The sequence below is a fragment of the Mustelus asterias genome, chromosome 9 (assembly GCF_964213995.1).
Source record: "Mustelus asterias chromosome 9, sMusAst1.hap1.1, whole genome shotgun sequence".
Taxonomy (NCBI): domain Eukaryota; kingdom Metazoa; phylum Chordata; class Chondrichthyes; order Carcharhiniformes; family Triakidae; genus Mustelus; species Mustelus asterias.
The window spans coordinates 48,054,242-48,080,627 of NC_135809.1; the positions used below are offsets into that span (position 1 = coordinate 48,054,242).

The following is a 26,386-nucleotide window of genomic DNA, read 5'->3' on the forward strand; positions in this document are numbered from 1 at the left end:
TCCAAGCCATGAAAAAGGTAACTAAAATATCTTACCTGTATGTATCCCTGGTGGCTGCTGCCAGCCCCCAATAGCACACCCCCTTCTCAAATATTCCCCTTCCTAGAACTCATCTTTGGCCAATCAGACCGGTTGTCTGATTGTGCTTTCCCTTAAAAAGTGCTAATCATATAATCCCTACAGTACAGAAGAGGCTATTCAGCCCATTGAGCCTGCACAGACAACAATCCCACCCAGGCCCTATCCCTGTAATTCCATGTATTTACCCTGCTGATCCCACTGACACAAAGGGGCAATTTTGCATGGCCAATCAACCTAACCAGCACATCTTTGGATTGTGGGAGGAAACTGGAGCATCCAGAGCTCAGAGACACGGGGAGAACATACAAACTCCACATAGACAGTCACCCAAGGCCAGAATTGAACCCGGGTCCCTGGCACTGTGAGGCAGCAGTGCTAACCATTGTTTCATCGTGCCACAGAGGGCCATGGCTGAGGCCCATTGCTCACTTGGGACATACAAAGGAGGCCAATGGCAGTAGTCCCACAGCCAGCCTCCTTAGTCATGTGCAACATTCAAGATTATGCACCTGTCAGGTACGATTCAATTTCTAGGCCATTATTTATTTCAAAAACCCTAATTTTATGATTTACACTTCATTGTACAACGCTGAAGAGTGCTAAACTATTATGTTATCCTATCACACAATGCCAGTTTGGACAACTCCAGCTTACCTTTTTACACACGCCTCAATCATGTCACTGGCCATGAGTTTGAGTCTCTGGTCCAAATGCTGGGAAAATTCAGGTTCTGGCCAATGCAGATCATAAACAAACATCTGCAGTGCATCTAACTTCCAAAAGAGATCCTCAGATGTGGAAGAACCATTCCTAAAGTAGAAGAGTACTGTGAGATATGTGAACTCTTTTGTTTCACTGACACGAGTAAAACAGTCCAACTGCAAACAGGCCACAGAAAAGTAACATCTATGAAAAACACAGATATTCAATACAGTTACGTGGGGTGTCCTTGATAACAGTTTGTTACGTGAGTCTTCATTACTGCCTTTTGCCCCTGGAGAAATGGCACAGAATACAGTGAAACATTTATTTTATCTGACAAGTTATTGATAACAAGCGGCTCTCCCAGTGTTTAACTGATTGGTGGAAGATTAAATAAGGAGAATAGGCAAATCCAGAAGTTTAAATATAGCAGTGATAAGGGTTGAAGAGTTTCCAGTTCAGAGCAAGGTTTGATAAAATAACTAAACAGACGTAAGGCTGAAAAGTTCTTAATTCCTGATTAAGCAATTGATGGGTCAAAATGGGAAATCCCATGGTAATGTTATTACTCTTGACTATTGTTCAAGTGTCTCAGACACAATTAAGCACTTGGTAACAATTTGGACCAGCTCACTATTGATTGGTCAAGTTTCATTAGGTACAATAATTCGAAATAAGTGGTGTTAAATGTATTTCCAAAAAGAAGATTCACGTTGGCAAACTGACTGTCAAAAATCCTGATGACTCAGCCTCTTAAATCAATGGCAGAGCCATACAGATTGAGAGGTACAAGATTTGCTTTCCCTGTTTGGGCCAAGTCAGTTGATGCTATCATTTCCTTCAGTGGCCCAAATTTAGGGAGGGTAAAATTGATTCGGATTCCCCTTCCTGATCATTGTTCATATACAGGAGCTGAAAATGCATATGGATGTCAGGTGAAGTTAGGTTCTGGTTTGGTAATGATAAATGTATAGTCAAAAAGACCACTGAACTGCCCTGTCTGGGCTTACACACAAAAAATGAATTGGATTAAGCAATTTCTACAGAACTATATCCCAGTAACGATTCAATGTCTTTAAGATAGAGGGAATGTTTATAAAGAGAAATAAAACCTATGCACATCTTTAATTTGTACACACAGCTGACTGTCACTCTTAATCTCTGATTCAAATTCTGCTGCAGAACTAGAAAATATACCATGTTCTTAGCAAGTGACAGATTAAGATTCAGAAGAAATTATGAGCATAATGTTATTTGAACAGACCCAATCGCTTATTTTTTTGAGAAATTCTATGCAAACATGATAATTATCACTGCACTTTGAGAATGGAAAATGATTGGTCGAAAAATTATTCTCAAATCAGCCTCCACCCTGTTCTGCCAAGCTTTCTCTAATCCTGAGTAGCAACAGGTACAACAAATTATTGTTTCTGTCGGTACACTCCATCAGATCTAATTGTGTGATGTTTGTTAGAATAAGAAAAATAACAAGCGAGACCCCAAACCAAAAGTTAGATAACTTGCGTTATGAAATTATAAGGTGAAATAAAGAAATGAGGGAGAGAAGGCTCCAGGGATGTTGAGAAGCAGGTGTGAACGGATTAAAGGATTAACTCAATGGTCAGGGTTATTCAAACACTAGTGTAATCATGGAGCTGTGGATAGGGCAATTTACATCTTGATGAGAAAAGGTACCTTCTTTTGAATTTATGATGAAAGGGTTGGTGGGTTGATTTGGGAATGTATAGATCCCACAACAATATGCTGGTTACTTGGTATTAGTTTATTTATCTTAACTAAAGTCACAAGTGGTCAAAAATACTGCACACGTAACTATCCTACATCTGCTATTTATTTAGACATATGTGCATCTGCATGTTACACAGCGAATAATAGATCCTTGAAAGTGATTGCAAGGCAGTAATTTAATCGTGGGATTCAGGTGACATCATAAACAACCACAGCAAAACTCTGATGGTCTGCAGCTTGAAACTTAACTCCTAAATTAATTTACAGTCTTAAAATTGCTCCTTGCTATCAATTAAAATGTCAAATGTCAGGAATCAAAAAAATAGTGCACAACTAAGCGGTTAATTTAGTTTTTGGTTCATTCTTATGCTGATAGCTGGTATTGCCAAACATGAGTGTAACAACAACTTGTATTTACATAGCACCTTCAATGTAATAACACGTCCCAATGTGCTACACAGGACCATTAAACACTGTCACGAATGAAACTAGCTTACCTACCATCTGCATTTGACAACAAGTAAACTGCATTCAGTTTTGTTGTAATTGGTTGAAATTATTAAACCAAAATGTACATCTTTAAATGGGCTTGATGACAGATTAAATCCTGGAAAGATGATCAGGACATCTCTTGAAATTTAAAAATTCAAGCATTAAAAAGCAGGTCATTTTAGTGAATGATTGAAACTTACAAAAGTAATTTGTTTACAAAAGTGGAGCACAATTAACCCAATGCAAAAACACTTTTTTTTCTCTCAAAGTTAGGTCCTTACATTCTTTCCCTTCAGCATTCACCTCCCAGAAACACCTGCCAATAAATCACAAAGCTCCCTGTGTCTCCTCAGCAGATTCTGTGAGTCAGATTCCCACTGGATCAATCAGTGCAAATCAGTTGAGGTAGAATGGATTGCAGAATGTGGCAGCACCCAAATGTCTCCCAGTTATTTATATGCAAGTTCAAATAAGGCATTCGAAAAACAGAGACAGCAAGAATAAGTGATGCCAATGGTAATCAACCCTTTTAGGAGGCCTTTGAGATTTTCAACTAAGAGGCGAAGAAACCTTCTTGCCAATCGGTGGCTTGGAACACTGGACTGGTTTTTGGCTGCTGGGTTACTCATAATACCAGCTCTTGATTTTTCTCAAGAGATTTCCTAACTTGGCCTTTTCTAATTAGCCTGTTGATTCTTGCATGATTAAAAGCAGAATTTTGAGCACATGTTTCTTTCTATCTACTTTTAATATCATACGCTCTGAGTCCACTGATGCAAAGTGCGGACAAGTTTCCTTTTTTATTACTTCATTGGTTTTTGTCTGTCCTTCCCACCAAATCATTTCACTGCTCTTCCTTGTTGCCAAGGGGGCAAGAGGGGGCAAAACTTGACCTCCTCTTGGGAAATAAGGAAGGGCAGTGACAGAAGGGTTAGTGAGGGATCACTTTGGAACCAGTGACCATAATTCTATTAGTTTTAAGATAGCTATGGAGAATGATAGGTCTGTCCCAAAAGTTAAAATTCTAAATTGGGGCAAGGCCAATTTTGATGGTATCAGGCAGGAACTTTCAAACGTTAATTGGGGGAGTCTGTGGGAAGGCAAAGGGACGTCTGGTAAGTGGCATGCTTTCAAAAGTGTGTTAACCAGGGTTCAGGGTAAACACATTCCTCTTAGAGTGAAGGGCAAGGCTGGCAGAAGTCGGGAACCCTGGATGACTCGGGATATTGAGGCCCTGGTCAAGAAGAAGAAAGAGGCACATGACGTGTATAGGCAGCTGGGATCAAGTGAATCTCTTGAAGAGTATAGGGGGTGTAGGAGTAGAGTTAAGAGAAATCAGGAGGGCAAAAAGGGGACACAAAATTGTTTTGGCAGATAAGGCAAAGGACAATCCAAAGAGTTTCTACAAATAGATAAAGGGCAAAAGAGTAACAAGGGAGAGAGTAGGGCATCTTAAGGATCAACAAGGTCATCTATGTGCAGATCCACAAGAAATGGGTGAGATCCTAAATGAATATTTCTCATCAGTATTTACGGTTGAGAAAAGCATGGATGTTAGGGATCTTGGGGAAATAAATAGTGATGTCTTGAGGAGTGTACATATTACAGAGAAGGAGGTGCTGGAAGTCTTAAAGCGCATCAAGGTAGATAAATCTGCAGGACCTGATGAGGTATATCCCAGGACGTTATGGGAGGCTAGGGAGGAAATTGCGGGTCCCCTAGCCGAGATATTTGAATCATCAATAGTCACAGGTGAGGTGCCTGAAGATTGGTGAGTGGCAAATGTTGTGCCTTTGTTTAAAAAGGGCTGCAGGGAAAAGCCTGGGAACTACAGGCCAGTGAGCCTCACATCTGTGGTGGGTAAATTGTTGGAAGGTATTTTGAGAGACAGGATCTACAGGCATTTAGAGATGCAAGGACTGATTAGGGACAGTCAGCATGGCTTTGTGAGTGGAAAATCATGTCTCACAAACTTGATTGAGTTTTTTGAAGGGGTAACCAAGAAGGTAGATGAGGGCAGTGCAGTTGATGTTGTCTACATGAACTTTAGCAAGGCCTTTGACAAGGTACCACATGGCAGGTTGTTGCATAAAGTTAAATCTCACGGGATCCAGGGTGAGGTATCTAAATGGATACAAAATTGGCTTCTTGACAGAAGTCAGAGGGTGGTTGTAGAGAGTTGTTTTTCAAACTGGAGGCCTGTGACCAGTGGTGTGCCTCAGGGATCAGCATTATTTGTCATTTATATTAATGATTTGGATGAGAATATAGGGGGCATGGTTAGTAAGTTTGCAGACGACACCAAGATTGGTGGCATAGTGGACAGTGAAGAAAGTTATCTCCAATTGCAACAGGATCTTGATTAATTGGGCCAGTGGGCTGATGAATGGCAGATAGAGTTTAATTTAGACAAATGTGAGGTGATGCATTTTGGTAGATTGAACCAGGGCAGGACTTACTCAGTTAATGGTAGGGTGTTGGGGAGAGTTACAGAACAAAGAGATCTAGGGGTACATGTTCAAAGCCCCTTGAAAGTGAAGTCACAGGTGGACAGAGTGGTGAAGAAGGCATCCGGCATGCTTGGTTTCATCGGTCAGAACATTGAATACAGGAGTTGTGACATCTTGTTGAAGTTGTACAAGACATTGGTAAGGCCACAGTTGGAATACTATGTGCAATTCTGGTCACCCTATTATAGAAAGGATATTATTAAACTAGAAAGAGTGCAGAAAAGATTTACTAGGATGCTACCGGGACTTGATGGATTGAGTTATAAGGAGAGGCTGAATAGACTGGGACTTTTTTCTCTGGAGCGTAAGAGGCTGAGGGGTGACCTTATAGAGGTCTATAAAATAATGAGGGGCATAGACAAGGTAGATAGTCAATATCTTTTCCCAAAGGTAGGGGAGTCTAAAACTAGAGGGCATAGGTTTAAGGTGAGAGGGGAGAGATACAAAAGTGTCCAGAGGGGCAATTTTTTCACACAGAGGGTGGTGAGTGGCTGCAACAAGCTGCCAGAGGTAGTAGTAGAGGCAGGTACAATTTTATCTTTTAAAAAGCCTTTAGATAGTTACATGGGTATGATGGGTATAGAGGGATATGGGCCAAATGCGGGCAATTGGGATTAGCTTAGGGGTTTTAAAAACAAAGGGCGGCATGGACAAGTTGGGCTAAAGGGCCTGTTTCCATGCTGTAAACATCTATGGCTCTATGACTCATTCTGTTTGACATTTTGGGGTTCCTGATGACCTTGTAACAGATGCTTGACTCAAACAATATTCGGTCTGAGCTGACGTGAATACCTTTTGTTTCATCTCTGAGCCTCTGCTGTTTGGGTTTCAGAAAGTGGGTAATTCCTGTCATTGTATATTGAGAGAAACTGTTTCCTCTTATTCAAGAATAAGGGGGCACGGCCTTAAAATCAGAGCTAGGTCAGGGGTGACGACAGGAAACATTTCTTCACACAAAGAGTAACAGAAATCTGGGGTCCGATTCTCCCCTTGCGGCCCACAATGTTTCTGGCAGGTCTGGTCAGGAGAATTGCGTGTCGGCCTTTTTCCAGGATTTGCACATGCACTGGAAACGCATGCACATCTCCCAGAGCCGGAGAACAAATCGCAGTTGAGACTGCGCTGGAAACCAGCGGGAAGAGAGGTAAGTCATTTGAATTGTTTTAAAATGTCGTTTAAATATGTTTTCTATGTCATTATTGGGAACTTGCCGGTCCCAATAGAATCTCTCATCACGCCAGGAGTACTTCATTCCGGGGTTTAGAGTAGCTCCCCACGTTCAGGGAACTAGCGGGAGACCCCGCTGGAATGAAAGGGGGGGCAATTGGGGCGCCCCAGGGGTTGGGTGACAGGGGTGGTGCCCCCATGGGCATGAGCACCCTGGCAGTGCCAGCCTGTGCCCTGGCACTGTCCAAGGGGCAAACTGCCCATGCCCAGGGGGCACCTTGACATTGCCCACTGGGCATCAGGCAGTGCCAACGGGGCGTGGCCAAGAGATGATCAGTGAGGGTGGGGGTTCCCCCTGCCACTCTGCATCGGAATCGGTCTGGGTTGGAGGGAGGGCAGCAATCGGGGCGGGCTGGGGGGTTGTGGTCTGCTGGGAGGGGTCTTCCTCTTGGCAGCGGAGGTCAGCCATGGTGGGGGGGTGGGGGGGGTCTGCCAGGGTGAGGGGGGGTTCGCCACTGCTGGGTGTGGCGGGCCGCACATCGGCGCGCTCCGGGACGGGGTCAGGGCTGGCCGGGAATTGTTGTGGGGGCTGTGATCGGGCTGTGGGGTTGGGGGGGGGTGTGGCTGGAGGAGCAGCACTGTGGGGGTCCTGGGCTGGTCAGCGATTGAGCTGGCCAGCAAACTGGGAGACAGACAGATTGGAGCCACTGCGCATGTGCAGAGTTCCTGAACTGTCAGACTCTGGCGTAAATAGGCCCCGCCCCATGGGTTTTAAATGAGGCTCGTGATTGGGACCTCTGCAGTACACAGAGTGGGGAGATTGGGGTGTGAAGCTGCACTGAAAAAACAGTCGTGATCTAGAACAGTTTTCCCACCAATTCAGCAATTTTGGGAGAATTGTCCCCCCTCCCCCGGGACTGTTGCCCCCAAAATGTTGTTGAGGCCAAGTGGAAATTTCAAATATGAGATAGATAGATAGTTTTCTTAAGAGTGTGAAGGGAAACAGAATCAAGGCGTGTAATTAGATTTAAGGTATAGATCTGTCACGATCTAATTGAAAGGGGAACAAGCTTGAGCATCTGAGTGGTTACCACTGTTCTGATGTTGCAGAGTATACAGAAAATTTATATTTGTACCCAATATGTTCTTAATGTCGACAATTAATCTAGCTGATTGTAAATGGATGTGATTGGGTATCTGCACACTATAGAAATGATCAATATGGAATGTCCCGAAAGTTTAATCATCTCAACTCTCGAAAATGACTGTTTATCCATCTCATTGTCAATGCTGGGTTAATATAAATATGTGTTCACTTTTGCTGCTCAAATATCTTTTATTCACAACCCAAAATAAATAGATTGGTTAGACCTTAATAATTATAACAGTAAATAGATGATAGTTACAGTTACTGGGTGGTCATTAAAAAAACAATTAATGGTGACACAGAAATCAGTGTGCTTTCAGATATCCCAGCAGCAGTGACTCAAAGTTGCGACAAAACATTCACTTCAGCTTGAATCTGGTATTCTTTGACTCTGAAAATTACTGTGAGCTATGTTCTCATATGAACACTTGATGCATTAATATCAAATTCCTGTTTCCGTTATCTTAATAGGCGCATTAGCCCACTTATTTTCAATGAATATGTTCAGATAATGCACCATTTGATACCATGACATTAAATATGCATGTTGTTCACGGTGATTTCCAGTCCATAAAGCTTAAACATCCACTCTGCAGAAGAACTCTGATGGAACCACCATTACTTTATTTAATGAATTTTGGTCGATCAATCATTGTGTTTCACAATGATTACAACACAACTCCCTTTAACAACCCATACATTGAGAATGACAATCACTCACTCCTATTTAAAATTGTAGCCTAATTTAATGCCTATTCCTCTAGAAAATTAACAGAGGTTCAAGTATATAAAGAGCAATGTTGCTGTTGCTAATCATGAAGTTTGCTCCTAATATTTTCTAGAAATCCATTATCGCCTGTTTAGAACTTTTTCCTTTGAACAATTTTAAATTATGAATAAACAATACTTTTGGGAGACAACACAGTAAGATTGGTTCGCAAACTAAGATTAAGTGCATAACAATCCTTTATTCTAAAAACTTAAAATTTTAAAATTTTAATTTTGAAAAGCCATTCTCCATATCATCTTAAAGGGACCTGCGTCAAGCTGCATACACGTGGGAAATGACTAAGGGAGAGGAACACACATGGGTTCTATTCTGTAACTGGGGACTGTGAACTAATTAGAGCATTGAGTTTTTAACCTCATACTTTAATTAGCTCTTTGTCCTGTATGTCAGCATGCAACCTTTGTGTTGACAAACATATTAAGAGTTTGCCCAACTTTAGTAAGCTTATAAACCAATGCTCATTGTGAAAACAATGGAAAACTAAATCTCCTAAAATGAACTGAAACCTATTCAGAAAGGGATCAGCTAAATACAAGTGCTAGCTACACATCCAAATTTGTGTAATGAAATATGGAGCAATCAATTTCCTAGCAAAGACAGCGTGCAAAGAGGACAAAAGACACATACCAAACATATGCACACACATTCAGAGTCATGTTGTTCTTCACAGTGAAAGAAGGATACCTGATAGGCCTACCTGGCAGACAGTACAGATATCATGTAGCAGCAGGTGATTGGCAGCCAGTATGATATAGTTATATGAACTTCTTTAAGTTATACTGTAACTGTCATTCAAACATTTGGATCTGGTTGTTTTAAGTTAACTTAATTTTTGGACTAAATAAGCATCACCCCTAAATGTTGCTAGATTTAGGAGTCTGGTCGACAGAAATCTTGCCAATAAATCAGTGAGCAGGCCGCTTGAAACTACTGCATTATGCATGTTGCTGGCTGTGAGTGATGGCAGCTTCTAATTGCAAGCAATCCACAGTTTTGATTAGTTATCAACTGTACAGGAAGTGTTTGCAACAACTATATCCCCCCTCAGATTATCAAACATCTGTACAGAAGGGCATCGAGCCAACAGGATTATATGCTTTCAGCTCACAGATCATATTCCCTTTTACAAATACCAACAAGATATTGATTGTTTAATTCCACATTGCTCTCTTTTACTGTGGGGTAAATACTTACACCATTTCAGCACAACATTCAGGAGTTAATATTGACCACCTGTCAATTGATTTGGAAACCTTTGCTTCAATTTCATTAAATCAAAAGCTTAAAAATGCTAAAAAGAAAATGCTAAATTATTTCCAAAACTGCCGGAGAGATATGGGTAGCAGAGGTTCATTTGCAGAGCTGGTTGGGGCTTGTGCCTGCACAAGGAACAACATGCAAAGTCAGAATATAACACCAAAATTGTAAAGATGCCCTATTCAAATTAGGTTAAAGAGGATGGCCTTGTCATTTTGATTCTTTTCATACATGACTTTGTACAGTTTGATATTACATCTGCGAGTGGACTGTTTCTGGTAAACATTTTTGTAAATGTCGAGCAGAATCTTGTGCTTTCTCCTGTGGCGGGTGGGGAGACACACATTTCTAGGTTAAACTGAAGGTGAGCCTTGACCATCAGCTTCCCTCTTTACACTGGCTTTAATAACTTCTCAACGAATGGTTTAGATTTAGCATGAAATAGGAATATTCAGGCCATTTTGTTTCAGATATTTGTTCCTAGTCTCAGCAGTTTTTGCATGCATAGGTTCCCCTATAAACAACCAGCAATCCCCTACCGACATCCAATTACTCACGAACTAAGATAATCGGACAGTAAAGACAGCTTATTAACTTGCGCCATGCCTGCAACCAAACACGCACATTAAGCACAAGAGCAAGTGTACACTGCATGCAGACTTCACAAGCTAGCAGCTACACAATTCTGCAGTATACACACGTGGAATCATATAAAGAGGCCATCCAAGCTGGTGGAGAAAAGCTAGGCATTTGTGGAAGGTTAAGAGGCAGACTTGGGACTTTTGGTAGGCTCACATTAGCGAGGTTATTGGTGAGGTTCCTGTGGAAGAAAAAAAATCACGAGAACATCAGCAGGATCAAACTGCCGGAGTTAAGTGAAGAGAAAAGCAGTTAATTCAATGCAGTGGGGAAGGACTCTTGTTCCAACACAAGGAAACAAGCTGACTCTCAGTTGATAATGAATTGACTCGAAAGATCAGCTGGATTTGTAAAACAACTGGATCACAGAATAACCTTTTTGAAGAAGATACAACGATTAGCAGCATCACCATTTTATAAAACCAAAGTTAAAGATGATGATACTTAAGGTTGATGGAAATGATAATCTGAAATGCTTCAGACTATAAAGGTCATTCACTGAAATTACCGATGGTCCATATGATCATGAACATTGTTGTGTGTCCAAGAACATAATGACCGGAATTTTACCAACACGCCCACCCCTGAATTGGGACGGGAAGTTCGCAAAACGACATTCTCTGTTGGCCTTGGGCAGATTTTGCGAGCCTCGTGTGGATGTGCCAGTAAAACTCTGCCCATTATCCACAGATTTTCACATCAATTCCTTTATCAACTTCAGAATTACTCTGAGAAACAAGTACAGCAGACCGTATCTGAACCATCCCCTACTTTGAATTACAAAGGGGATTATTATATATTTTAGTTTATGTTTTCTTTCCACCCACTCCCAGTTCCTCAGTTTTAAAAGCCATAGCATCCTTACAGTGCAGAAGGAGACTATTAGGCCCATCAAGTCTGCACCGACCACAGCCTCACCCAGGCCCTATTTTCATAACCCCATGCATTTACCCTAGCTAGTCCCCCTGACACTAAGGGGCAATTGAGTTTGGCCAATCCACCCAACCCACACATCTTTGGACTGTGGGAGGCACCCGGAGGAAACCCACGCAGACACGGGGAGAACGTGCAAACTCCACACAGATAGTGACTCAAGCCGGGAATCAAACCCGGGTCCCGGCACTGTGAGGCAGCAGTGCTAACCACTGTGCCACCGTGCCGCCCCCTGTTGACTTGTCTCCCTACAGACCCAATCAACTAGAAAATCTGCAATGTCCTGGGTTATGGTCACAGATTCCTGCATAGCTCAGTTTCAATCTTTGCAGTTTTTCTAGGAGTGAATTCCATGCTGCAAAATATGGTGATGCCATTCATATCTCAATACTGCTGCAGAGTGAGATTACTTAATCATCAGGGTGTATAGGCAAAATCGTCTTACTCTTCACGGGAACTGATTCACTGAGTGATGTTATGGGTTGAACAAATAATGGTCGCAATTCTCCTGAAAAAAACCAAATGAGGTAAGGGATGAGATTGCGGAGCCTTTGGCTTTGATCTTTGGGTCCTCACTGTCCACAGGGATAGTGCCAGAGGACTGGAGAGTGGCGAATGTTGTTCCTCTGTTCAAGAAAGGAAATAGGAATGACCCTGGTCATTATAGGCCGGTTAGTCTTACTTCGGTGGTCGGTAAGTTAATGGAAAAGATCCTGAGGGATAGGATTTATGACCATTTAGAAAGATGCAGCTTAATCCGGGATAGTCAACACGGATTCGTGAAGGGTAAGTCTTGCCTCACAAATTTGATTGAATTCTTTGAGGAGGTAACTAAGTGTGTAGATGAAGGTAGAGCAGTTGATGTTGTATACATGGATTTTAGTAAGGCGTTTGATAAGGTCCCACATGGTCGGCTCATGAAGAAAGTAAGGAGGTGTGGGATAGAGGGAAATTTGGCCGATTGGATAAGTAACTGGCTATCTCATAGAAGTCATGATGTGGAGTTGCCGACGTTGGACTGGGGTAAACAAGATAAGAAGTCTAACACCAGGTTAAAGTCCAACAGGTTTATTTGGTCGCAAAAGCCACTAGCTTTCGGAACAGTGGGTCAGCCTGTTCTGAAAGCTAGTGGCTTTTGCTACCAAATAAACCTGTTGGACTTTAACCTGGTGTTGTTAGACTTCTTACTATCTCATAGAAGACAGAGCGTGGTGGTGGATGGAAAATTTTCAGACTGGAGACCAGTTACCAGCGGTGTACCACAGGGATCAGTGCTGGGTCCTCTGCTATTTGTGATGTTTATCAATGACTTGGAGGAGGGGGCTGAAGGGTGGGTCAGTAAATTTGCTGATGACACCAAGATTGGTGGAGTAGTGGATGAGGTGGAGGGCTGTTGTAGGCTCAAAGATACATTGATAGGATGCAGAGCTGGGCCGAAAAATGGCAGATGGAGTTTAACCCTGATAAGTGCGAGGTGATTCACTTTGGTAGGACAAATTTGAATGCGGATTACAGGGTCAACGGCAGGGTTCTGAGGAATGTGGAGGAACAGAGAGATCTTGGGGTTCATATCCACAGATCTCTGAAGGTTGCCACTCAAGCGGATAGAGCCATGAAGAAGGCCTCAGTGTGTTAGCGTTTATTAACAGGGAGTTTGAGTTTAAGAGCCGTGGGGTTATGCTGCAACTGTACAGGACCTTGGTGAGACCACATTTGGAATATTGTGTGCAGTTCTGGTCACCTCACTATAAGAAGGATGTGGAAGCATTGGAGAGAGTGCAAAGGAGATTTACCAGGATGCTGCCTGGTTTGGAGGGTAGGTCTTATGAGGAAAGGTTGAGGGAGCTATGGCTTTTCTCTTTAGAGCGGAGGAGGATGAGAGGCGATTTAATAGAGGTTTATAAGATGATGAGGGGCATAGACAGAGTGGACGTTCAGAGACTATTTCCTCGGGTGGATGTAGCTGTTACTAGGGGGCATAACTATAAGGTTCATGGAGGGAGATATAGGAGGGATGTCCGAGGTAGGTTCTTTACTCAGAGAGTGGTTGGGGTGTGGAATGGAATGGTGTGGAATCGGACACTTTAGGAACTTTCAAGCAGTTATTGGATAGGCACATGGAGCACACCAGAATGATTGGGAGTGGGATAGCTTGATCTTGGTTTCGGACAAAGCTCGGCACAACATCGAGGGCCGAAGGACCTGTACTGTGCTGTACAGTTCTACGTTCTATGTTCTAGTTGTATCAAACTTTGGTGAGGCCACAGCTAGAGTACTGTGTGTAGTTCTGGTCGCCACATTATCGGAAAGATGTAATTGCACTGGAGGAGGTGCAGAGGAGATTCACCAGGATGCTGCCTGGGATGGAACATTTAAGTTATAAAGAGAGATTGGATAGGCTTGGGTTGTTTTTGTTGGAGCAGAGAAGACTGAGGGGCGACCTGATTGAGGTGTACAAGATTATGAGAGATGTGGACAGAGTGGATAAGGAACAGCTGTTCCCCTTAGTTGAAGGGTCAGTCACGAGGGGGTATAGGTTCAAGGTGAGGGCCAGGAGATTTAGGTGGGATGTGAGAAAAAACTTTTTTACCCAGAGGGGGGTGATGGTCTGGAATGCGCTGCCTGGGAGGATGGTGGAGGTGGGTTGCTTCACATCCTTTAAGAAGTACTTGGATGAGTACTTGGCACATCATAACATTCAGGGCTACGGGCCAAGTGCTGGCAGATGGGATTAGGTGGGAGTTCAGGTGTTTGTAATGTGCTGGTGCAGGCTCGATGGGCCGAAGGGCCTCGTTTGTGCTGCATGATTCTACACTATATAAAACAACAAGCACACATGCCTTGCAGGCATTTGGTTTTGGTTGACAGAAGAACACAAGGCACACCAAAGTGCTTCACTTTCACTGAATTATTTTTGAAGTGCAGCTACTGTTGCGATGCTAGTAACAAAAGGTATCCAATAAGTTGCCACATGAAAGATGGCAGCACCAGATAAGGGCTCATAGGGTCGGGGGTATTTTGAGCATGGACAGAGAGTTGGTTAAAGGACAGAAAGCAGCGAGTCAGGATAAACAGGTCAGTTTCAGTTTGGTACGCTGTTTAGTGAGGTGCTGCAAGGAACACTGCTTTTACTTCAGCAGTTTACAATCTACATCAATTAATTAAATGACAGGACCAAGTGCAATACATTCAAGTTTACTGACATTACAAATCCAATTGAAAGTTGTGAGAAGGACACAAGAAATTTGTAAAGACATCGAGATAGGTTAAGTGAATGGGTAGGAAGGTAGCAGATGGAGTATACTGTGGGGAAATGTGAAGCTTTTCACATTTATTAAAAGAATAGAAAAACAGAATTATTTAAATGGTGAGAGACTGGTTGTTCTTGCACAGAAATCACAGAAAGATGACCTGCAGGTACAGCAAGTGATTTGGAAGGCAATTATTTTGTTGGCTTTTATTTTAAAGGGGTTGGGACACAAAAGTAATGGAGTCACGTTTGCAGCATTTGCAAGGTGTACTGCAGCAACTTATCAAGGCTCCTTCAACAGCACCGTCCAAACCCATATTCTACTACCTAGAAGGTCAAGGGTAGCAGATGCATGGGAATGTCGCGATCTTCAGGTTCCCCCCTAAGTCACACACCATATTGACTTGGAACCATATTTCTGCCCCTTCACTGTCGCTGGGTCTAAATCCTGGAAGTCTCTTAGTAACACATGGATTGCAGCAGTTCAAGAAGGCAGCTCACCGCCACATTCTCAAGGGCAATTAGGGATGTGCAATAAATGCTGGTGTAGCTAGGGACGTCCACATCCCATGAACAAATATAAAAATCACTGCTTCCATTGTACAGGGCTTTGATGAGGCTACACCAAGTGGATTGTTTATAATTTTGATCTCCTAACAAAATGTGGTAACTACATGATTTTCACAGTAACTTCATTGCAGTGTTAATGTAAGCCTACTTGTGACACTAATAAATAAGCTTCAAAGGAAGGATACGCTTGCCTTCGAAATTGTGCAACAAGGTTCACTAGTCAAATTCTTGAATGAGAGGTTGTCCTATGAGGAGAGATTGAGTAAACCAGACCTATAAGTATGGCTTTGGATTTCAGTAAAACTTGTGCAATCCTGCTGAGGTAATGTTTCCCCTTCTGGAACTCGGAGGCTGAGTCTAAGGATAATTAGTTAAGACTGACACGAGGAGAAATTTCCTCACACAAGAGTTGTGGAATTCTCTAACCCAGAGGATGCTCAGTCATGTGAATATATTCAAGGCTCAGATAATAGATTTTCAAATCAAGGAATATGGGGAGGGGACAGGAAAGTGAAGTTGATGTCAAAGATCAGCCATAATCTGATTGAATGACTGAGCAGGCTTGAGGGGCTACCTGGTTCCTATTTCGTATGTGATTTGTATTCTAAGTTCTCTAATATAATTCAGATGTTCTTCTTGCAGGAACATAATGGGCAGCGAATTGCAACAAGTGTGTCAAGTTACCATTCTAGGTATGTCTTCAACCCACCTTCTAGTCTGACACCATGTACAAGCTCTTCTTACACGGTTAAAGCTAACTCTGCATCAACACACAGGTTTCACCAGAAAAAGCAAACTGTTATGACAGGGAGCATCTTGAGGTACTTACTTCACAGGTTGCCACGTTTCTTGTTCAAAGCTTTTATGAATAGACTGAGCAATTGCCGATTCCATTAGGTCAATGTAGCGGACCACCAGAGGAACAAAGAATTCTTGCAAATGTTTGTGATATTTTCCATTGCACAATTGAGCTTTGAAAGAAGAAGAAGCTACATTAAATACACTGCAGATATGTAAACAGACATTTTTAATACAAATGTATCATTTAGATGTATGGAAACAAGGTAAACAGTTTAATGATACTTGAAATGGCAATCAGAGAAGTTGCTGGGGCATAAATTAGAACCAAATCACTTTTCAGATAATAACATCCAACAGATGTCTATATATTGCCTGTGATTTATTGCGTTAAACTCATAGATCTATCCAATTTTATGAGCATTCGGCAAGGGGCATGGGTGCCACTTAAATAGAGAAACATTTCACAGTAGATTATTTTGTTACAGCAGAGCATCCCCTTGCTTTCTTGCCTATGTCTGAAAAGGTTGCACAACAACTAACAGTTCATTGCGTGTTCTTGGGTCTCACGGCAGAGCTTCCCAGTTGTCTTCCCCAACATACATTGATTAATCACATACGCACGGAGAACAGGGATTGACACAGCTCCTACCCAGTGAGCTTTTTAGGTAGATGAGGGAGAGAGGGACATGTTGACAGGGTGAGATGATATAAACACGCAGCGAGGAGATTTGTGAAGCACAGAAACACAAGCTGGGTGCAATAACCTTGTTCCATGCTGCAAGTTCTATCTAATTCCATGAACACTTAAAATGTGCTCAAATCAAAATCCTCTCTCCACTTCATCAGTGGATGGTTGAAGCCATTTCAAGAAAACAGGTTAGCGCCTTTGTTAAATGGCAAAGAAAGGAATTTGAAAGCATACTAAACATTTGGCAATTATATCAGTGACAGTAATTTCAAGGCTTTTGTCTCATATTCCAGCTCCAGCTTATTTTCTTTTCTCTATACACATTGCAGCATCAGGATTTTCAATCAGTCAGCTCGACTACCTTCTACATGCACATTTTTCAGTAGTGTGTGTAGAATGTGTCACACTATAGATGTGTGCAGCCCCTCAGAGTTAGTGGCAATCACATTTGCTGCTTTCCTCTGCAAGAGGAGAAAGGAGTCTTTTCATTTGCTTTACTCCTATTGTTTTTTGTGCTCTTGTTGATATTTCAATACGCTTTTTTTCAATCCTAGTTCGCTCAGAGCATATATTTTTCCCCCCCCCACATTAGTTATCCATTTCCTCAGTCTATTGTTTCTGTCAATTCATTTCCTCCTGAGAACAGGTTTGAAGATTTTAAAATCGGCCACAATTCATTCTGAGAAGTGAGAATTGTTTTGCTTTGAATCCTAACATTTTCAGCAGATTACAAATGGAGCCATTTTCTTGCATTCAGTTTTGGGCACCAAACCACAAGAAAGATTTATTGGTCATGAAAAGGATGCAGCTTGGATTTATCAGATGTTACCGCAACTTAAATTTTGAGAACAGGTAGCATAATATTGTCTTGGACTCCCTTGAGTCTAGAAGATTGAAGGGTGATCTCGTCAAGATATTTAAAATGATGAAAAGATTTGATAGGGTAGATTTAGAGGAACTATTTCCCCTGGTAGATGGGTGGCACAGTGGTTAGCACTGCTGCCTCACACCGCCAGGGACCTGAGTTCGATTCCGGCCTGGGGGTCTCTCTGTGTGGAGTTTGCCTGTTCTCCCAGTGTCTGCGTGGGTTTCCTCTGGGTGCTCCGGTTTCCACCCACAGTCCAAAGACGAGGTGGGTTGGTCATGCTAAATTGCCCCTTCATTTGTCTGTGTGTGTGTTTGTGTACAAGTGTGGCTATGTTTGACGTGGTGTAAAACCCTACAAGCTATAAATCCCTGGCAACAGACTAGTGACCTATTCCAAGAATATTAACTGCAAAAACAGAAACAGAAGTCTGACCTATGCACCGTCAGGGTGTGAAAAAGTTGAGAGAGGAGAGAGAGAGTTTCCCTGGTGGGGCAATCTAGAACAGGGAGAAAAAGTTTAAGACATGAAAGCCAGGCCACTTGGAAGTGAGATCAGAAAGCAATTTTTCACCGAAAAGGTAGTGGAATTCTGGACAGGTGGATACTGACAAAAGGTTAGACCAAGATTTGTCAGGTCTTGATAATTAAAATGATAAGAATTGGCATAATCCTAATGATACAACAGCAAATGGATTAAGACACAATGACAAGTTTAACATTACATTTATAAGGCCATTTTCCATAGTCACCAAGATCAGCTTTTTGCCATTATCAAACTGTCAATCATATTGTCCTTACCAATGTCTTCATTAAGTTACTCAAGACCTTGTATTCATGATTGTAAGAAGTTTGGGGAAAAAAAAGCCGACTTAGCTGCAGACCTGGTGGTGTGGCTGTGAAGGTTAGAGTTATGTGGCTACACAAAAGATAACACGTACAGTCCTCAAACCTCCTCGGGTGTTACTTTTCATTTCTAAGCACACTGGCTGTAAAAGCACACCACCTCATTGTTACAAAAACAAGGCTGTTTCTGCAAAAGCACACTGTATGTGCCTTGTGTGTTTCAGCGAGCATTACTGTCATTACTGTTGCCATTGCCACCCACTGAGACACGATGACTGCTGCACTACCTTCACAGTTGCTCTAACTAGTTATCACATCCCTCAAGACTGGGCAAAACAAGATCTTGCGTGGAGTAGGCACACTTTATTTTCCACACAGATGTTACTTGCGCTGTGTGAAGGCAAACGAGGAGTCCATTTCCAATCTGCTCTGACTGAATTAAACACCTTGGTTTCAGTCAGCCCTTCGGTTTCCCTGACAGCATATTAGGGCAAAGTGTGCAGCTGAATCCTATCGAGTTGACAATTAACCAGCCAGAGGCTTTGTGCAGTGTTGTCTATAGGTGTTTGTGCTGACTGATCACTATGCTCCATTTTGGCGCAATAACCCCTTGCACTGCTACACGTGGGACTGGGGAGTTGGTCTCTGTTTGCACGCTGGGTTTAACACAGAGAGCCACAGAACGCAACTACCAGGATTTCCAAAACTAACACCGACAACAGACCTACCTCCTTGTGTGGTTACAGGACTTCTGCAGCTGGTTACATTTCTATGACCCAAATGCATTGATAGACTATCTGTATATTTATCTTTTTAGCAATGATGTACAATAATATATAAAAAGTGAGCTCTGTGTCATTTTATATGTCATCCTTCTATCAGTTATATAAAATGCCAATGTTTTGTGACTGTATATGCAACATGACTCATGCAGAAGGTATTAAATCTTTTAAAAAACAGGACTTTAAAAACAGAATCTCAAACTGGAATTAGGGGTTTTTATATTGTCTTCTCAAGTAGCAACATACTAAACTCAAAAATCTTTGTCTTCACTTCCAAGTCTCTTCAGGAATTCATTGGAAATTAATTCAATACTCTCTTCCACTCCAGCCCTCACTGTTTGTCAATAATGATCGGGATTCCTGTGCCACTCGACACCTTGCCATTCCTTGCCACATCACTATCGGTGGTGGAGCCTTTAGGTCTCTTGGTCTGACTTACTGATACCTGTTCCTCAAAACTTTCCACATTTCCACTCTCTCCCTTCCTTGAAAAGCTTTCTGCAAACCTCTTTCTGAAACCTTGCCTTTGATCACCTCTTGTGATTCTTTTACGAACACTGGCTCCTGTTTCTCCTCAGATGCACATCGCCCATTTGGAAACCTTCATGCCAAATATTTCACCCGGCAGATGTCCCTCACCTTTCAACAGGGCCCTTCTGTGTATCATGTCTCTTCCTTGGTCTCCAATTCCCTTTACTAAAGTAAGTGCTGTGCTCTGATCCACATATTATCAGGGGCAAAAAAATCAAATGTGCGTGCAATCTTCCATCGCCATGACATCAACCATTCTGGCCACTCATCCCCATGTGCCAGCACTGCCTCTAAAATCAGCTAATCTCGCCTTTGGATGCACCATACCGGTGTGCCGAGAAAGTCCACATTTGTAAATTAATAATTGCATCCAATTACATTCCCAGATCTTTGACATTGTGACGCAATCTAAAAAATGATGGGCTAGAATCGCAGCCAATTCACACTGCAATGGTACAAGGTTTAGCATGTCACACAGATGGACTTAAAATCAGTGATTTAGTCTTGTTTATCATTCAGCACTTTTCCAGATCCGAAATATGTGAATATATTGCATCACATGCAGAAGCATCCAATCTTGCAAACGGCGCTGCCAACATTTTCCATCAGTTACAATGATTTAATCTTTGCTGAAAAGCTTTGCTGATATAGCAGGCCTGCTCCCCATGATTTCCCATCCATTACGAATTAATAGATGGAAAACCTTACAGAGCATACCTGTGATTTCTTTATATGCATTCCCAACTGGCAAGGCAGTGGCATGGAATCATTCAATGGGCTTCATTATATTGCGTTAAAACTTATTTAAAAAATTGAGGCTGAAATAAACCATAAAATTTTATCAGTTTATTAAATAAAAGAAACTTTATGGAGATCAATTAGAACCACATCCTTCACAATTGTGTTTATTTGCACAATGGAAGGCAATCATATATGATGTATTAATGTAATACAGGTAAATAAATAGAGACAAAAGTGCCCATTAATATATTAGGCATTGTTAGACGTACTGTGGAAGTATTTTCAAAGGCTGTAAAAACCACAAACATAAGGGTGGAATCTGTAATATATTTTCTTAGTGTATGAAGGCCAAGAACAGAATAGTTAGATACAAGGAGGTAGAGATGAAAGTAATCTTAGCAAATAATGAACCAAGCTAATGTTGCAGTATTCTTCTAATTCTGACTCATGGCACTAAACTTTTCCCTCCTAACCCTGATCAAACATGTGGCAGGAGGACCAAACGATAAACAGACAGGACCACCATTTTGTAATTAATAGGTGGCTCCTACCACCTGTCATTTTCCCTGGGTCCGGGAACATAGCAGGTCGTGGCCTGCAGCTCAGGGAAAGTAATTTCAGGTTTGCTATTTAAATGCCTGCTCCATATACAATTTTCCTTCGGATGCTATTTTTGTCGAGGCGATTTGTTCCTGAAGGCTGTGGGAACTACACCAAATCAGTCAGTTTGTGAAACTTGGGATAGATGTTGTGGAGTTGGGAAACTTTGGATAGGTAAGTTTAAAAGCTCTTGCGAATTTCAACTGTCATAATTAGAACAAGTTAAAGATGTTATTAATGCAATGATTGATCATTGGGATCAGTCCTTTAAAGGTAAGACCATTAAATTGTGTAAGACTTTGGATTCATCAGAACACTTTATCCAGTTGATAAAGTCTTCTTCTGCATTCAATAGAATGAAAAATCAGATATGAATACACTTGGTTTGATTTTCCCATTGATTTAATGTCCTGACATCTGCTGAGCCTTTGAAGCACTCTTCCAGTATCTGCTAGGTACAGAATCAGGCAAGCATTTGAAATGTTCAAATAGGAAAAATGAACAGCCCTTTGAATTACCCACTGAAAACATTTGCCCCTCAAAGCTCATAAAACTATCAAACACAGGCATTCATACCATTGAAAAAATACCTTTAATCCAGTTAACATTTTCCAATCCCGTTCACATAAACAAATAGACATTGGAAAACCACTTCAAAGACCAATAAACTTATGACAGGCTCATAAAACTAACAAAGCTTTCAGCCCCCTTCATCGGTGTGAAAAAAACACCCTTCCCCACCAGAGCTGAGTCTTGGGGCTCAGCCAAGCATTCATAATGAGATGATCAATATTTAATAATGGGCTTTAAGTTAAGAACTTGCTTTTAGTAATCAACAAGTTGCTGGAAGGAAACATAAAACTACCGACTACTTTGACTTTGTTTGACCATGTGCTTATCCTCGGCTTCTCAGAATATACATGGTTTCATTTTGTAGTAGGATCATTTTAAAGACAATTAATGTTTCTTCTGTGTTGACAAATTTCCAATTTAGTAGAACTGTCCAACTGACCTGACTCAAACTTTCTGCCATCATTACAAATTTAGTAATATGGTGGTCAATCCTGCATCTGGGTTATTATGAACAAATACATTTGATTATGCCCAATTCCTTCACAACACGTTGCATTAGGAAAAAAATCATTTATCATATTCATAAACCTTTCAGTTACCTGTCGACTTGCTTAACAAAATTTATTACAGCACACAACCAGGTATAACCAGCACAAATTAGATTCTTTACCTTTGACATCTTTAATTTGTAAGTGTTTCTACTTCTTAGGTAGTCCCTGAGGATGACTTGCTTCCACTCCAGTTTGATAGCTTCTGATGGATGATAAGTCCAATGCACAATCTCCAGACTCTGCCACATGCAGGGCAGGCGCAGCTTGAAGCATTGGAAAGCTGTATTGTTTGGCAGTTTGTGGGCTCTCTCTGAAAGCAAACAACTTCCTGGTCTCAAATCCAACCCGAAGCCTGATTTCAACTTTCCAAGTTAGGAGTTGTCCACCCATGACAGGTTCAAGATGACCATGAACTCTGCTTGGCCAACACCCATAAATGGGGCATTAGTGCCACCCCCCTATGTGTCCGTGGGAGAGAGCAAACTATGCACCACATCATAGAAAAGTATCCAACCCACAGACTCAGTAGATTCCCATCTGCACTCAACACAGCAGGACTGGACTCACTCAATAAATAAATAATCTGAAACCTCAACTTCTCCTCTACATGTTCTTAATAAAGACTCTCCATGGGCCTCAGATTGGCAAACAATATCAGATTACCACTCTATATCCCAATTTCTTCAGTGCCTGTCTTGCCCGATTTTCCTGACTCAGACTGGATGAGAACTAGGCAGCACAGTAGTCCCTGGAGTCAGAATTCAAAGGAATCATAGTGAGAGAGGACATGCCCCCTGTTTTACAGCAACTGAGTTCCAAGTAGAGCAGCTGCTTTGGGAGTCTGGTGTCAGGCGGACTGATGACATGTTCCACCTAGCAGAGCTGGCTCTGAGTGATTTACAGCTCGGTGCCAGGCATGTTGGCCTGGGAGAGGGTGCAGCTGTTGGACTTTTTCTCTTGCTACTGGATTTGGAAGCTTTGCCAAGGTATCTCTATTTCTACTAATGTTCTTGTTTCTTCCAGTGGTGTCCCTGCTCACTCTATTGGAGTCACTGCTCTTTCTGAAGGCCTCATGTTCTCTATAGGTGTCCCTGATTTTCCTATTGCTATCCTCCTTCTCTTGCTCTTAGACTCTTATGCTCTTTCCACTGATGTCCTCACCCTCTCAAATTATGTTTGCTCTTTCTCCTGACATGATTGCTCTATCAGTGTCTCTGCTCTTCCATTGAAGTCCTCCCTCTCCTTAGTGCTGTCACTTCTCGCTATACTGATTTTCTCTTTCTATCTCTTTATTGGTGACTCTGTCTTCCTATTGATACACCGCTGTACTGTTGATCCTGCTCTTTGGACTATTATCGAGAACTCCACATTTTCCATTGGTCTCTTTGTTCATTCTACTGGTTTTCTTGTTTGTTCAATCAGTGTACATACTCATTTAAATGATCATACAATCCCTACAGTACAAAAGAGGCCATTCAGCCTCTCTACCTCAGATAGCTTTACACTTTCTATTGCAGGCTAATTTTCTTACTTACAAAAGCAATTAAGGTGCAGAATCTAAAATAAATGGCATTGGCTTTTAAGTAAATAAGTGGAATATATATCAGGCACATATATAATCAGTAACTGTCATAGAGAATTGAAATTTATGGAATTGGACTGGTTTACTTAATGAGAAAATTATCATTTGTCAATCCATAATTCTGAAACGTGGCTGAATAATAATTGTCATCATAAAATCCATACACTGAATTATTTTTACTGTCCATTTTAATTGCTTTGTGAAACTGAAAATCAGATGGAATATGTGATATTTACTTCTAATTCTGCTGTATAAAGACTTCATATAACAACACAGACATAGCATTGGGAAAACGTACTTTCACATAGATAGTTAACAATATTCACTATGGCAGAAGACTTCAGAGCAATAAAGTGGAGAAAGATCACAAATTAATTTTAAACTGTAACAGTATATATGGCTATCAGATACTGATTAGCACAATGCGAATAGCCAAGGACAGCATCATATTATTACTCTATAACCTGTCATGACAAATAGATTCAATAATTTACCTTAATGAATGCCTGCTCAGACTGACTTTGAAATCATTAGCAGATTATTTCTTTCACGCTGTCTGCATAGGCGTTATCAAACTCCTTCTATATTCTGCTGTCCTAATTTAAACATCAGACCTCGCCAGAGAGACAAGCACTGGTAAAATACCTCAAATCAAAACCATGATGTTAAGTGTGCAGAGTTTGAGGAATCCCCTCACATGCAGTTTTCTGATCGAGAAACTTGAGCTGAATCAAGTTGAAAAAATGCAATCTTTTTAATGGAGTCAATACAAAGGTAATCCACTGGGACCCTCACCTTTTTTGTTTCATAATGAGATTCTGATAATGAGAGATGACTTTCTCCGACACTCTGGGTTCTATTATGGCTAATATGATTCCACTTCACTGTCCCTGCTAATTATTAACACTAGCCTTTTTATTGTCCTGAGACTACAATACATCATTCGATTACTCATTTTCTTAAAGAGACATATATTTCAATGGAGATCTAAGAATACTGACTTTAAAATGCTTCATAAAAAGGTTACCACCAGTTCTCGTAATCCTATCTTCAAGCTTTAAAGTGACTTTCCAGTTATATATAAACAATCCCCTAATTCGACAATGAATCTTCTTGTGAGACACACATGGAGTCAACCTTTGTCCAGAATGACCATTAGGTGCTTGCAAATAATGTGTTCCGCTATGTGCTTCCACAGTTAGTATGGTGAAGCAGTTGAAAGGATAGTTATCTAAATCCCTTCCCAACATACTTTTTAATCTTCATTGAAAACATTAGACAGTCATTTACACTTGTTCAGCATTATCTTTTATGGTCTAATTTCATAATGATTGATTTTTGAGAATATTTGGGCCATTTGCGGATCTTACTCAGCAGTGTTGATTTTGACATTTTCAGGCAAAGGTGAAAACGGGTGAAGAGGTTTCACATTTATAATTGTCTCAACTGTACATCTGGTTTTTGCTAAAGAGGTGTACCACAGAATGGAGCATTTTTCCGACTCATGCTGTTCCTAACTCCCCACTTCTCTGGGAGGAATGGAAATGCAAAGTTATCCTGTTCATTGTCTGAACATCTCCCAGATTACAGTTATGCTGCAGTGATGAAAGGGTCTCAATTTAATTGCATTCATGCCCATTTATTCACTTCTCAATGCATATCTGGCCTCATTTTGAGAGCTTGAACAACATTTGTGCACAAAACATTGGTTCTCTAATACCAAAAGTAAACGGAATCAACGATAGATTCATAAAGACAACACAGAAATGACAAACAAGACAAAAAGAAAATAAGAATTTACCCCATTCTTGCATTTAAAAATTCCAAATATTAGATAAGCAGCACTGTTCACTTGTTGACTGAGAAGTGTGCATGAAAGGTCTTTAGCAGAATGCATGTTGGTCAGAGAATGGTGAGTGCGATGGTGGAACTTAGATCTGAGTTATTTTGCCGGGGGGGGGGGTCTTTCCTGGACATGTCCAGGGGGGCCAGCAGTCAGGGCATTGGGGGAGGGGGTGGGTCACATGGTCAGCGATGCGGGGTCGTGGGGCTGGCCAGCGATTGGGAGGCCGGCAGTGCGGGGCTACTGTGCATGCGTTGACCTCCGCTCTGACAGATCGGCGCATGTGCAGTGGCCCGCTCTACTGCCGGCCTCTCAGGTGGGAATAGGCCCACTGATTGTTGATGCAATTTATGCTCGTGTACTCTGCAGTGCACAGAGTGTGGGGGATTCATTTTGAAACTCCAGCTGAAAAAACCAGCGGGATTTACTTCAGTTTTGGTATCCCTGCTGATTAGACCTCCAGACTAATAGAAATTGGGTCACCCCAAAACCGAGGGGTTGGGAAATATGCCAGTGCTTACAAAAGGGGAAGCAAATCAAAAACAGCTTTCTGTGTACAGACAGGTAATGAGGGGAAAATCAGGGTTTTTCAAACTAACCTCTCCCCCCGCCCGTCCATAACAATTGCCACACATATGTAGTTGTGCAAAAGTATTTAAAGGAGCTGCATACTTAAATAAATCGCCTGCGCAATCCC

At 41.6% G+C, this 26,386-nt stretch overlaps 1 protein-coding gene across 2 annotated transcripts in view; it reads right to left on the bottom strand.

The window, feature by feature from the left end:
* Positions 1 to 26,386, bottom strand: part of cadps2 (Ca++-dependent secretion activator 2) — a 660,384-nt gene that overhangs the window by 88,101 nt on the left and 545,897 nt on the right. Inside the window, exons 19-21 of one of the 2 annotated variants that reach the window (XM_078220143.1) lie at positions 16,117 to 16,258; positions 10,596 to 10,715; positions 736 to 891 (exon numbers count right to left, since the gene is read on the bottom strand). In XM_078220143.1, coding sequence (XP_078076269.1) covers positions 736 to 891; positions 10,596 to 10,715; positions 16,117 to 16,258 — 418 coding nt within the window. The remainder of the gene's footprint in view (positions 1 to 735; positions 892 to 10,595; positions 10,716 to 16,116; positions 16,259 to 26,386) is intronic. The other variant, XM_078220144.1, reaches the window with a different exon arrangement.